Genomic DNA, 14,534 nt, shown 5'->3' with positions numbered 1-14,534 from the left:
CTTATTAGTTAAAATATTTGGAAGGTGTCTTCGAAAAAATAGCATTGATCGACCTGATTCGACCTCCAGGCATTCTCCCGCGGTTTTTCTTGCACATAACGTGCTGAACGCCGCTGTATCGTTCCCAGCAACGCATTGAGCCCTTTGATCGATAGCATCGCTCGGGACTGAGCGCTTCAGTAATTGGTCTCGTTCGTTTATCATATACGCCGGCGGAGCCCTCGTCCCGGACAGCGCCAAGTGAGGGACGTCTTTACCGGGCTTATGATAACGACGGCTCGCCAGTGCTTGATTTGCGTAGCTGACGTGGCCATGCTGGGGCGGCCGCATCCTTGCGTGGGAGGATGGCGGGTGGTAATGGATGGCACTTCAGCCCGGCCAATTAGGGCTGGTCAAGCGGGACTCAGGCGCTGAATATTTGATAGCTCGCCTGCCGCCTATCCTCCGGGCAATTACCCTGGGAGTGGAGGCCCGTGCCTCCTGTAATGGGCATTCCGCGGCCCGCCCGGCGGCCTGCCAAGACAGCAGGCGCGTCTTTGCTCAATGTGCTTACGCCAGAGCAAGACAAAGGCGATTGTGTGCCGTGGCGGGCCCCGCCGGTGCTGGCACCAAAGTAGATTGCAGTCACCCGTCGTTAACATAAAGAGCGCCCATTGAAAGCCTTCTGGAGAGGAGGCCGGGCCAGAGGCGTACTCCGCGCAGCGTCCGAGTCCCCCTCGACGCCGGTTTCGGGCCCCGGTGCAACTAGCCCAGTGCGTGCTCCTCGGCGGACGGGCTGAGCCACGCCGGTTCGCTCTGCCCGCCCTTGACCGCGCCGACTTGGTGGGCGATAGCTTCCTTCGCTCGAGCCACGCCGGTTGAAGCGTGAGGGAGGACAGTGCGGCAAGCATACATTATCAATAATGCGCCTCAGAATGTCATCTTATCACGCGCTTAATCCACCGCGAGTCCAACTACTTTCTGGCTGCCGGCCACACGAGCTGTAAAGAATTTGCCAACTCGGCGCTTTGCTGTCATGTCGTAGTCAGCCCAGTAAAGATTCAAGCTCATTTTGTATTGTGAGTTATTTAGGTAAAAATTATTGTTCATTTAGATAGTTACACCTTTCGAATACTCGATGACCAACCACAACACACACAAATCTACAACGCCTTCCTCCCCACTCACCTGCTCATGGATGCCGCGCTGTTAAGAACTGTTTCGTAAAGAAAATCGGAAGCAGTATGTGAACTTATTGAACACCTCATTATTGGCGGTATTCACGACTAAGGGTGGGGGGGGGGGGGGGGCGATGATACAGTAATGTTTCAAATCAGCATAGTGCATCTCGCGGCATTAGGTGCCGAAAACAGAGTAATCGCTAATAAAGAGAGGCTTTTTAAACCGCACGAATAGCATCAAACTTTAAAAGGTTTTCAGAATGGGGACGCCAGCATAAGAACAGGGTGCTTCCACAACTGTTTCTCTAACAGTATTCGCTCACGTTGGGTTTCTAACTTACACAAGATACCGTGAGGTTGTCCTGAGTGGGCATGGTGTTTAAATGTGAAAGTTTGCCTTGCTTTCTTGTGCCATGACCGAGGGAATGAATGATTTCAAAATTCTTTCTGTTGCCGGATAAATCTGAGCGTTGGCAGCGCGTACAAAGCCAAAAACGATGCAGAGAACGGTAACATAGTATCACCAGATGTCATCCTTTAAATCCTGACATTTCGAACTAATGTGAAAAGGTCCCTAATTGCTGCACAATACAGAACGGCTAATTAAAAATGCAAAATATTTTAGAACCTTGACGCCTAGTACAAGTGTTCACGCAATAAACTACAGTATTCGTTTACACTTCGCATGGTCTGCGGTGCTACACTCAAGCACTACATACACTCAGCAAGTTAGCATTTTGCATGCGAAAACCTCATTGCTTGAAAATTTAGCCTATTATGCAAATTCTGTTGTGCCAAAAACGAATAGATTCTGGGGATATGTGATATGCTTCTCTGGGGCTTAGCTGTGAAGGTAAAAATTTTGAACGATTTAAAAATGGGCGTCTCTGCTTTTCTTTAGCTCGACAGTTTTCGGAATTTTTACTTTCAACTCGAGCCTTTGGGAAGAGCTACAAATTTCCCACGATGTGCAACGAGCCATTGCCGCGTACCGTAAGTAAAGAATTTCTGTATCGTAACGATAAAATGGTTATAAGTGTTCAGCAAATTCATTACGTGAGGAAACTGCGAAAAGTGTTTATCACTTATGTTGCGACAGATCGCTATAACCTCGGCTTTCTGGCTGTTGTAAGAGCAATAGCTTAATTTATCACCTTTGCAACGGAGATTTTTATTTACTTTCTAGCTTGCGCAGTGTTATTTATTGCCAGTCACAGATTCACCACTTCTTGAAGTAGAATTTTATTTTTGTAATTGGCTTTTGTCGAATGATAAGGAACTCTGAAAATTATACCTGTTAATTCATGCTTTCGTTGCGCACAAAACGGTATCTTCAACTTTCTTCCGTAGACTGCCCAGAATATGTTTGACCGGTCTGTACTCCGGGTATATTTTCGCGATTTTCGCTTAATCAGCAGTGCCAGCCTTTAGGTGCGCATTTCCGCCAGTGAGCACGCACGAGCCTGAGTGTACGCAGCGCGCAGATTTACGTTTCCTGCGCTAAGAAGGCTTGGCTCCATACTCGCATGGTACGCTTAAAATTTAGAGCCTCTCTCTTAAATTTAGAGGTTAGACACGATGAGCAACAACAAAAAAAATGGGCCTGGTAACAGACGGAAGAGCGAACGTCTGAGAAAATAAAGAACAGAAAATACAGTTACAGGTGGGCCTCGTTCATATGGACGCATTGGTTCTCGTCCAAAACTCTCCATAAAGGGAGTTGTCCGTAATAACGAATCTCGATGAAAAAGAAAAAAAAAATCAGGAAAAGGAGCTTCAAAGAATAAAACCGTTTGCGGATAGCGCTGTGCAGTGATGTCGATAATAGACAAGTGTTTGGCAATTTCGTATACCTTCTTTGCCAAAAGTAACCAGGCAGCGGGGTTTTCTTCTCAGCAGTATAGGGGGTGCATACCATGCGGCATCCCTAAAAACCAGGTCTCTAAAGCTGAGCACAAGGGTTATCCGTGCCTGAAACATATTTAGAGCTTACGGGGCGCCATAAGTGCTCCACTGCATGGCTAAGAAACAAACCCCGTTGCCTGGTGCCGTATGGCAAAGACGAACCTCACTGGTGGCTTAGTGGCTTGAGCATCCGCCTCACTAACGGGAGGTGCGGGGTTCTATCCCCTTTGGCGTCGGGCACCCACCCGGTGGTAAAATTGGTGCAAGCTTTTTACTGGCTTGGTGCTCGGCTTCTCTGGGGTGAAATGCTTGGGAAATTGGACTTTGACCCCACCTTGAGTAGACGAAAAACACCTTGTGTCATGGCGCTCTTTTGCGACATCATCGTCAGCGCTTTTGGCAATGATGGTACAAAAAATGGAGGGGACACTTAAAGCTATGAAGCGCCTGGCAGTAAAGGTATGGAGTGCCTTAAAGGTATGAAGCGATAGAGTAATGAGTTTTTCCCATATATACCAGAAGGTCGTTCTCTACTTTACATTCATAGATCACTGGGAGTGCGCATACCATTTCTGGCGCAGTGGTGCAGCGGTTAAGCGATGCACCACTGCCATGCGATGGCAGGTGCTGCTACCAATGGGGCTTGTGAGGCCCAGGTTGCTCTTCCCGAGCGACAAATCATTAATTTAACTGCCACCTGTCAATAATAATAATAATTGGTTTTTGGGGAAAGGAAATGGAGCAGTATCTGTCTCATAAATCGTTGGACACCTGAACCGCGCCGTAAGGGAAGGGATAAGGAAGGGAGTGAAAGAAGAAAGGAAGAAGAGGTGCCGTAGTGGAGGACTCCGGAATAATTTCGACCAGCTGGGAATCTTTAAAGTGCACTGACATCGCGCAGCACACGGGCGCCTTAGCGTTTTGCCTCCATAAAAACGCAGCCGCCGCGGTAGGGTTCGAACTCGGGAACTCCGGATCAGTAGTCGAGCGCCCAAACCACCGAGCCACCGCGGCGGGTAAAACGATTGGCAGTTTGCTCACTATCCGAGGCACAGGTTGTGAGGGCGCCGCAAGGCCACGTGACCTGGGTGGCCCACCTGCCTTCTAGGTGCCTCTCTGGGGACCACCTGTGAGAGCTATGCCAGTCATTTTTCGCTCGCAACGCCGACGCCGGACTTTCTGCGTAACAGGGCCTTTAACGCTATCGCATTAATATCCTGGTTGACATCGTCTTCAAAAAACTTCGTAACGACCTGAATCGTCTCGCGAGTCATGTAATGCGTAAGGCAGGCTGCAGGCTGATCTGACTGCGGGACTGTGCTCGTTGAATCTGCGTCTGATCCTATGCTTTAACCCTAGTGTCGTTCATTTCCGCGAATTTAGTGTAATTCGTTTTAACGCGATTACGTTAAGGCTCCCGTTTGTGCAGAAATCCGGCGTCGTCGGCACTGTGATCGAAAAATCCCGAGAGAAGCAACTTGGGTGGGCCACCTCGGTCACGTGATCTTGTGGCGCCATCACAACCTGCCCACCGGATTGTGAGCAAACTGACGACTGTGGCAGGTGGCAGGTAAATTAATAATTGGTCACGAGCGGTTGCTCGGGAAGAGCGACCTTGGTCTCACAAGCCCCACCGGGGGCAGCACCTGCCATCGCAGGGCAGTGGCGCATCGCTTAACCGCTGCACCACTGCGCCAGAAGGCGTATCAGGACTCCCAGGGATCTGTGAATGTTAAGTCGGGAATGACCAGTTTCGCATTCGCTTTCGCGTCATACCCTTATGGTGGAGATTAAGTGTCCCCTCCAATACTTATTCATTGAATTGTATTTCCCTTATGTAATAGCTCATTGAAGACATTTTAGGCGTAGAGTAAATTAATTCATTATTAAATATTTGCTTTTACGTTGTCGCCGAGCTACTCGCCTATTCTACGTCTTTATCAGCGTCAAGCAGGATACTGGGTCAGCTGAGCTAGCTTTTTCCAGGTGTTATCGAAGCCTGGTGAGGGGAATGTTATCGATACGCACTGAGCATGTTCATCTTCTGCGTTCTCTATCGTGAGGCCGCCTGCAATGAACGTGACCTTGCTGAGTGGTAGCGGTAAAGGGGCTATGAAAACGCATTGTCGGCATTATGTAGAACGTTTCCCAGATTTCCCTATTCCTCATTGCATTTGCCACGTGCCAAAACTTGTTTTCTCGAACATTGGTGCGCATTTGCACCTTACGCACGGATCTGCACTCATCTGCTCACACTAGTTTTTTTGCTTACGACAGCGCCATTTCCGCGCATGTTCCTGAATTGCGCTAACAAGGTGTATTGCAGTTTCTTACGGCGGTTGACTTTGCAGAGCCGATACTGAGTCATTTCTATGAGTTATCGACGCAACCGTTAGTCTATCGAGGTTAAGGCAAAGTTGAATTCGGACCCATTTCCTTACTTCTTTAATTGTTGCAAAGGCGGTGTCGTACCCAATGAAGTGCCAACTGAGGGGCAACTATTGCTAGTTGAAAGCTTTAATTGTTGCCGTTGCCAATTGTATTCGCAGATTCCCTGCTTTGCACCTTAGTTCTGTTCCTTTTTGCATAACGCTAGGCGTCCCTCAACCCCCGAGTAGCATTGAGCTCCCGAGGCACTTGCGTTTTTCTTTTTTCTTGCCGCGTGCTCTTTTTAGCAAGATTATACTCTAAGCAAGCGGCTTTGTAATTTTTTTTGTGTGCCTTGATTCCTTTTTTGTAATATTAATTTTTTTAATTGGTTTTGGGGGGAAAGGCAATTGCGCAGTATCTATCTCATATATCGTTGGACACCTGAACCCCGCCGTTAGGGAAGGGATAAAGGAGGGAGTGAAAGAAGAAAGGAAGAAAGAGGTGCCGTAGTGGAGGACTCCGGAATAATTTCGACCAACTGGGGATCTTTAACGTGCACTGACATCGCACAGCACACGGGCGCCTTAGCGTTTTTCTTCCATAAAAACACAGCCGCCGCGGTCGGGTTCGAACCCGGGATCTCCAGATCAGTAGTCGAGCACGCTAACCACTGAGCCACCGCGGCGGGTTTCTTGTAATATTAAAAATGCTCGTCAGAGAGTAAGTCGCCGAGCCCTTCGCCGGCTACAAAAGAAGAGGCGCTTCGGCAGCCAGAAAGCGTGTGAACAGGACGAATCCGCGGGTCTTTCATCTTACGGGCTTACGAAGTCTGCGCGCCCTGTGCGACGAGTGCAATGATGCGCGTTGTAGAGTGCAACAGAGTCATATAAATTAGTGCATATTTGACCTTTTTGCTGATATCCAAAAAAGTTTTAACATTGCTCGTTCTCTCTAATAGTATCTGGTTACCACACTGGGGGTTTTGTTTACATCGCTGCCCATATTAGCGTGGCATACATGGGTCCCAGTGGGTTTTGTGCATTTTCTCCTTGTATATTGTCTGAACAGTGAGTTTCCGTATTAGTGGGGCGTAAATACGTTGAAAAAGTTTCGTCCCCCCAAAAAACTGTATATAATTCGAGTCGACCGTACTGACGCGACACGACTTACTCCTGCTCCTCGATGGCAGCTTATAAAACTGCCACAAGAATACCAGCCTGTAGTTGAACCAGTTGGTGTAGAGTCGAGAACGAGATCAGAAAACAGTTGTGTTTTCTTGTGTCCCGGGTCGACGCGCTGTTTTCTCGTCATGTTCTCGTATACAGCCTTTCTTGTGGTTGTGCTACCCGCTGCGCACAGCAACGTTCTTTCCTGCATGCTTGTGACACCAGCAGCCGCCGCATATGAACGTTGCTCTGCGCTTTTAAAAAGTAGTTGAACTGTTCCCTTGTGTGACTCCAGATGACCAACATACGGCCCATACTGCACTCACCGCTGGCTCGCGCCCTGTATGACCGGCTTCTCCGGGACCAAGACTTGGAGCGCCTGGACAAGAGTCAGGTCTGTTCCCACCTTTTATTTCGCCCTGTGACGTAACGAGTGACGCATGCCGAGGAAGCGACGTAAAATGGCTAGGAGACATCGCCGTCTGTGTCGGATTCGTCCACTGAGGATTGGATAGCTTTCTAGGGCATGCACTTTATTGCTTGCTCTCCTCTTCAACCTCTGTGCTGTCCGCTCTGGTTGCCTTGCTCAGTCACCTCATGGGGGAAAGGATTCGTGCCTGTAATACTTTCGAGTAAACATCCAAGGCTCTACCGTCGGATAATACCTCAGACCATTCGTTCATACGGGAAGAATTTATGCACCGTTAGGCCTGGTATTTACAGAAATGTAGACCGAGAATATATGCTCATAAAATGCATTTAGTTTCTTAAACCACACATCTAGGAGAGCAAGAGCTGAAAATGACGAGAGGAGAGCTATGAATTGATACGTACGTAAAGGTGTGTAGAGGTCAGTTATTGGACAGTTCTTTTCGTTTTCCATTAAGTCGCAAAAGTAGTATGGTGGAGACTTCTCTCTCTGTCTTTTTCTATCCGAACTCACTCAGCTGGCGCACCACTCTTTGGCTTGTGATTGATGAACTTCGATGAAGGAATTCTTATCTAGGCTGCTTTCGCAGGTAACGTTGTTCGCTACGCCGGCCCACGGCGTCGTTATCGCGGCCTCAAGAGGCGCACGAGTGCGTATAGCCGGCTCCTATAAGGCCTCGATAACGATGGCGGGCTCGTTGAAGCAGTGCGCGCTTGAACCTGTTCTCGTCGAACGCTAAGAAAAAGGGATATCAGCGCACGTCTCCCTTCTTCTGTCCTTGTGATAAAATGCCCCTTGGACGCGGCTTTCTTTAGCGTTTAAGGTCGGCTCGAAATTCAGAGAAGACTAGCTCCGACAACTGCTGATCGTAGAGGTTTCCTATGGTCAGTATTTCCTGCTTGCTAAAGTATTATGAAGTGGAACCAGATTTGGATAAGTTTTCCATAAATATAACATCCCCTTTTTTCCATCCGGACAAGGCTTTCAATATTTGTTTTGGTCGTCACACCCCAAATAAGTAAGCGATATCGCAGTCTACTGTGAAGAGCGCTAAAATAAAGTTGGCTCTTGAGGTTTACAGGAGTTAAAGCACGAAATCTTTTTAGCATGCTTATTTCTTGCGCTAAGTTGTTTCTTATATAGTTTACATGGGATGTCCAGCGTATATTTTCATGAAGCGCTACACCAAGAAACTTACGTTCAGCAACCCTGTCCAGGGAATGGAATTTAAAAGCTATGTGCCTGGTGTGATTAACAGACCAATTTATTGCTGGAAAAGCAATATGCTGCGTTTTATTAACATTTAATTTAAGTTTTTATCAAGCCACTCGGACAGATTCTAAAGCCGCAAATTGGTGTTTTGACATAGAATGGAAAGTTCATGTGACGAAAAGAAAGCGTTTGTATCTTCGGCGTAAAAAACGATATCTGACGTATTTGGTACTGAGACAATGTCATTTATGTATAAAAGGAATCAAATAGGTCCTAATATAGATCCCTATGGGACACCACATGTTATACGTTGAGTGTATGAGGTCATTTTATTAATACTTACAAATTGGTAGCGATCGGTCAGATAACTGGGGAACAAACCAAGTGAAATTCCTCTAATACCGTAATCTGCCAGTTTTGTAAGTAGTATCTCGGGATTGAGAGAATCGAATACTTTACTCAATCCAAGAATAGGCCAGTTGCGTATGGCTGGTTTTTTATATTTGTGACAAGCTTCTCCCTCACATGCAATAGTGCCAATTCTATAGGTTTTCCTTTCTGAAATCTGTACTGACATAAATATGTGCGATCGTGTGCCCGCAGATGACTAACCATCATTGAATTAATTGCCTTCTCTACTAGTTTAGAAAATGATGGGAGCATTGATATTGGTCTTTAATTATTAATGTTATCAATAGGACCACCCTTATGCAACACAGATACGATGGCAACTTTATGTTATTAGGAAAAGTGTCCATACTTATTACGATATTTGTTAAGTGACATGGTACATCACATAACAGACCAGGAACAACCTTAATAGGAACAGCTTTTATGCTATCATAGCCTGGAGCCGAGCTGTTATTTAAGCCGTTAATAAAATTAGTAATTTCTGATGGTGTTGCGCGGAGATAAAGTCATGCCTCGTTAATATGGAGGCTTTGGTTCCCAAGCAAAAGTGTCCATAAAGCGAGTAGCCCGTAATAACGAATTATGCAGAAGATAAAATAATTATTCTTAAAAAAACACTATGATTGCGGGCTTCTTCTGTGCATAATGGCGGGCAGTGAGGTAGAAATTGGGCAGTCTTGGAAGCTGCAGGTCTATTATTTCGATCGCCGTTATCTTTAAAATCATGCGATGCAGATTTAAGCGCGCTGGAAGCGCCTAATGCTTCATGAGACGCGTGATGGCGTCTCTTGGCGTGACAAAGTATCTCCTGCTACGACTCTTCACATCCAATGAATTTTGTACTCATTCAGCTGGCAGCTGCTGAATGTGGTCGTCAACGTAGAGCGCAGAGAGAATTTTCTTTGCAGCCATTCATGCAATGTAAAGCGTGTAACCACACGCATACAAAAAGGCCGTTACCGCGTTATTTTCACTTTCGTACTGCCTTTCACTGGTGTTCTGATAGAGGCAGTCAGAATTTTTTTCCCATCGCTGTCCATAATAACGGGACAAAAATATATGGGTCCCAATGGGCTGCATGCATTTTCACCCTGTCCGTTGTCCGTACAGCGAATTCTCTTACTAACGAGGCGTATATGCATTGAAAATTTTGGTCCTGAGAAAAATTGACCATACTTCTAGTTGTCCATATTAACGGGGTCATATTACTGGGGCACGATTATAGAGGCTTAGAGACATATTTCGATCGACCGTAACTCCGCGAAAGCGATAGCTCCTCTCGTAAAAAATTTCTTTACCTTTCATACGTATGACGTAGGGTGACTGTCTCCCGTGTAAGCTCGACACGCGAACACTGCTGAGTCGAAATCCCCAAGCCTTGCCGACCAAGATAGGAGAAAATCTCCGTTGCCACCTTTTGAAGTTTCGCATAAATTTATTATCCACTTGTATTGAAAGTTGGGAGGAGTGATGCAACAAACCGACAAGACCGACAAGTGCTGAGAGTTTTGGGCTGAACACTCCACCGTGTGATACACTACTCGGAGTGGAATTAAAGGATGTATTGGTCCATGCTTATTTTATATGAAGAACCTGTCAGGTAAATAACTGCGTATACAGCGGAACATGCGGCGGCCAGCAGCCCACAAAACTTTCAGAAACAGCCTCATGAATTACGTTGTCATATACCCCATGACGTCCAGGAAGAGTGTCATAGTTAATTGCTTCCGGCATTGTAGGTGTTCGACGGGCGTTACAAGGTAAACTGCGTTGTCGGAAAACATACTTAACGTATTAATGTATTTGGTAATGTCTATAGTTACCATACCCTTCAGTTTGACAACGAGCCCAGCGTTAGCCACCTCGAGCCGGAGGCCATACATTTAGCCCTCTCCCACCTTCTACAGGCTTCGGCCGGAGCGGAACTGCTCACCCGCCTTACCGTCTACATGGATTGTCGAGAGTCAGTAATCTAGCTAAGCAAGGCGCCCTGTGCAGGTGCGCTCTGTCATCGAATAAAGAGCCTTTGCGCAGACCTCCTTACTACGAATAACATCGAAGTGTAGATGCCGAAACACGCTGGTGGCCGCGGCAGCGAGGCCACCCACAGCAAGAAGACATTCGCTCCGACTCGCCTTCGGACCCCGGCCCCATCAAGCAGAAGGCTGCAGCCCGCCAGGCAGACCCTGCGCCCCTTCCTGCGGTGCTTCCCCGAGGCGCGCAGGTTCTCATGCACAAGGCCCACGCCGGAGCGGCCTACACTGCCGATGTTCTCGCGAAGTGGAGAAACTATACTCCCAAGAGAGGTTCAGAGCCCGTCCAACACCGCACGTACGACGACGGTGATAAGACCTCTCCTCTGCCACCGGTGTCATTTTCTACATGCGGCAAAGCAGCCAGCCTGACACTTTATCACCCTCCGTAAAAGTGTGTCGGGCTGGTGCAAATCCGCGCCGAGCACCTCACCCCGGATGTTCGCAGCTTACAGGACTGGATCGCGCCCCGGAACTCCGCTCGCGCCAAGGGTACGCTTCTGTCCTTGTGGGCATTTGCGCGCGCTACTGGCGTCGATCGACGCATGTGGACTTTCCTGCGGTACTCCCACGCCCAATAATTAGGCCACAGAGCCATCCTCATTGAAATAAAGGTATTCAATCAAGTTACCATTCCATGAGCGTAAGCAAATTATTTCCATGACTTTGCCGCCGCAACTGCCCATTGCGAATGGGCGGTAGCACTAGAGGTCGGGACTTGCCAGTTTTTAGTACTGAAATCAGATGACTGTACTGCTATTGCGAGGAGCTGCGCCTTCGCCCCACGATTTGTTGTAAAGGTCTGAAAGTGCTCGTTGCGGCTCTGCGCCAAAGTTTGCCAGCGCAGGCTACGTCTAGCCACTAGATCTCGCCAATGATGGCAGTCTGTAAGTGGCCAGCTCAGTCTTTGGTTCTTTTATAGAGAAGAGAAAAATGGCACGCGAATATCGAAAGGCACGGACTTTGCAGAAAACCGGCGTTGGAGATGAGGTCATTTGGCCCAGCTTTCTAGCGCGGAAGTCTGCGGCTCCATTGGCCTCTCTGTGCCTTTCCTGGAGTGTGAGAGGCTTGAAATGGGGGTGCTGTGAGGCTCTGAGGCTCACAAACGTGCATGCAGGTTACGCGTTTGATCTATATTGAAGTATATAAGTTTTGTTTTTAAACAGCTAGTGCACCTTTAGCACACGAGGAAGACGGAGATGAGACATCCTGAATGTTGAAAGTGAAAGAAAACCTGTAATTGACGGCGCAACAGGCGGCCAGCTGAGTTTCGGTATGTTTCGGGGTGCCTCGCGTCTGTGCGTTTTGCGCGCCCGCATAGTTTCGCTACGCGCCTCGATTTACAAAGGCGGAGCAGCAGAGGACTTTCAAGGGCCTCTCTAAGTGCTCCTCGGACGAAGTTCGTGAAATGGCACGCACCTGTGACGAAGAAAAGGAGCTGCGGCTAGCTAATGTTCCACGCGCCTCCACTTTAGCAAACGCAGCGCTCGGAGTGTGCGCTTCGTCAACGTACCAAGACGCTGGGCTGCATAACCAGCCTTTCAAGGACTGTTATTACAGAATTTAAATATGCCCGCACGTACCAGTCCCTACACATTAGTCGTGACGGTGGCTTGGCGGTGACAGCGACGCTGCCGACCCCTGTGCGCTAGGACTTTCTTGCCAGACCCGCCGCCTCAGCCCTCAAAATCATCTCACGCTGTGTGGAGCTGATGTCGCTGAAGTGCAGGCCGCAGACCTTTGCGAGAACTTCGTTGCCGGAATCGGGAACGGGATCCACCCTAACGTTGGTGCAAACGTAAACGAAGCGACGACGACTGATAGGCGTCTTCAACGTCCGGCCGGCAGTAGTTTTCATTTAGGCTGCTGCTAGGCGGCAGCGTAGCGCTCGGTTGCCAGCAATCACGGAGTCGCCGTTTCCGCCACTATACGTCACTATTCTCCTATTTCTTCATCAGAGAGTGCACAGATTGAATCGGAGCGGCGGGAAAAAGTTTTTCAACTTCGGATCCAAATCTCTTGGCAGTAAATGCACCTTTCGCTGCCGGACAAGCGGCAACAAAGCCACGAAATGCCGAACTATCGGATTTTGCTAACAAAAAAAATTGATAGCATTGTCCTCGGTGTCCCTTTAAGCACACGTACCGGTTGTTGTCGGTCGTATGAATGTCGGTCGATGAATGTCGATGAGGACTTTGCTGCATTCACTGCATGTGCAAGAGAAAAAGGTCTTGTAGCCCGGCTGTTGGGCGATATTTTGTGGGTGTTGTGACAAATATCTGAAATTCGTGATTTGTTGGTTGCTTGGTAATAACTTTATTAGACACACTTCAGTTGATCAGGCGAAGGTGGCTGAAGGGGAAGCGGCATGAGCAGGACGGCGGCGGGCCCTCGGGCCGCTCTAGATGACCGGGAACTGTTGGGCCGCGGCGAACTTCAGAAGCGTGAATTGCTTGGCGAGTTGGTTATTCGTGTTCTGGCAAAAAAAAAAAAACTCCGAAAACCGAGACACAAAACCAGAACAAGTAACACACACTCACTGTCGCCGGCTCTACAACTGATTTTTTTTTTGCTCATCCATGTGGTTACAGCCACTTTCGTGCGCAAGCGCTCATGCAAATGAAAAATCAAAGTCCGGTCATCATTCCGTCCGCGCTAAAAAGCGCCACTCTTTCTCTGTGATATCGACAGACGGGTAGCTTGTGTAGGACCGCTCATTCTTTCTGACTAGAAACGCTTCAATCAGTTCTAGCCCGTAGCTTCGTAGCTGGACTCCCCCCTGCGAATAATGCTCGTGCCTTCAAACAGAGGCGAACATTTGCTACAGTTCTTCACATGCAATCGGAATTTGTGACCGCGGCCATTCAGCTAAATTCAGCTAAAAAATTAATGCTTCTTTGACTTGCGTTTGTAATGATGGCGCTGAAGGAGCCGTTACGTTACGTATCCAAGAGTTAAAAGGACTCTTTAGCGAACTAAGTACCTTCTGTGCATTACGATCACTAGTATTTTCTGTTCAAATAGCAGCGCACAAATGGCGTTCATAGGGGCTTCAGCATTGCACCAGTTGTTGATTCTGGCCCTGGACATGATTTTAGCTTTGGACTTGATCAACAGCAGGTGCAGGGCGTTGGAAGCACGGCATTAGTAGGGTCTTCGCGGGCGGGCGTAACTTTGGTCAGCATGGCTACGTTACGTCTGAGGCGCCGGCACCGCCTTAACCAAGTAATGAATCCTCGATCTTTGGGTGCTGGAGGCTACCACGTACTTCGAGGAGGATCTCGAGTCTCCTTATTAATGACGACGGCTTTCGTTGAAGATCTTAGGAGACGGGAAAGACGTCGTCACGCCCTGGAAGCAGCCGATCTGTACTTTGAATGGCCTCCGACCATTTGCTTCAGCACTACCTGCTCCCTCTTTAGGCGGGAACGGTCCTTCTAGGAGGCGCTGTGAAGGCCATGAAATTGCGCACTTGACAGTTGCACGGCAGCTGTCGCAGCTGTGTAGCTTAGAGAATGTTGGGCACGTGACGGAGTTACTGCAGACGCCATTCACGCGCAAAATTCTCATACAATACTGTAGCATTGAAAAAGGTTGTGGACAGAACCCCTTGAAGACCGGAATGACGCACTTTGACCGGCCGTTGCTACAGGCTTTCAGTATTTTCCGCTCTGCGTTGCTGCCATAGTTTGATCAGTATGCATGGTCCGAGTCAATGATGGCAACAAAGCTATAAATCTCGATTACTGGAGTGTTACTGTCCTGAAGTCGTACGAGCAGACTCTGAACGCCGAGCTTGTTGATGGTATACTCAAAATATGTAGTGCGCAATCGGTCCGTGACATTA

At 48.2% G+C, this 14,534-nt stretch overlaps 1 protein-coding gene and 1 pseudogene across 3 annotated transcripts in view; both read left to right on the top strand.

Annotated features, from left to right (window-relative positions):
• LOC144113713 (protein-L-histidine N-pros-methyltransferase) overlaps positions 1–14,534 on the top strand; it is a 181,642-nt gene that overhangs the window by 743 nt on the left and 166,365 nt on the right. The window contains exons 2-3 of one of the 3 annotated variants that reach the window (XM_077646979.1): positions 2,062–2,153; positions 6,897–6,995. In XM_077646979.1, coding sequence (XP_077503105.1) covers positions 2,127–2,153; positions 6,897–6,995 — 126 coding nt within the window. In that variant the 5' untranslated portion in view covers positions 2,062–2,126. Of the gene's footprint in view, positions 1–2,061; positions 2,154–4,494; positions 4,636–6,896; positions 6,996–14,534 lie in introns of all 3 variants that reach the window. The other 2 variants (XM_077646981.1, XM_077646980.1) reach the window with 2 other exon arrangements.
• On the top strand, positions 5,512–5,665 carry LOC144116851 (U4 spliceosomal RNA; annotated as a pseudogene).

The sequence above is a fragment of the Amblyomma americanum genome, chromosome 1 (genome assembly GCF_052857255.1).
Source record: "Amblyomma americanum isolate KBUSLIRL-KWMA chromosome 1, ASM5285725v1, whole genome shotgun sequence".
NCBI classification, from domain to species: domain Eukaryota; kingdom Metazoa; phylum Arthropoda; class Arachnida; order Ixodida; family Ixodidae; genus Amblyomma; species Amblyomma americanum.
Note: the sequence above shows the minus strand (reverse complement) of the source record. Positions and strands in the feature narration are given on the sequence as shown.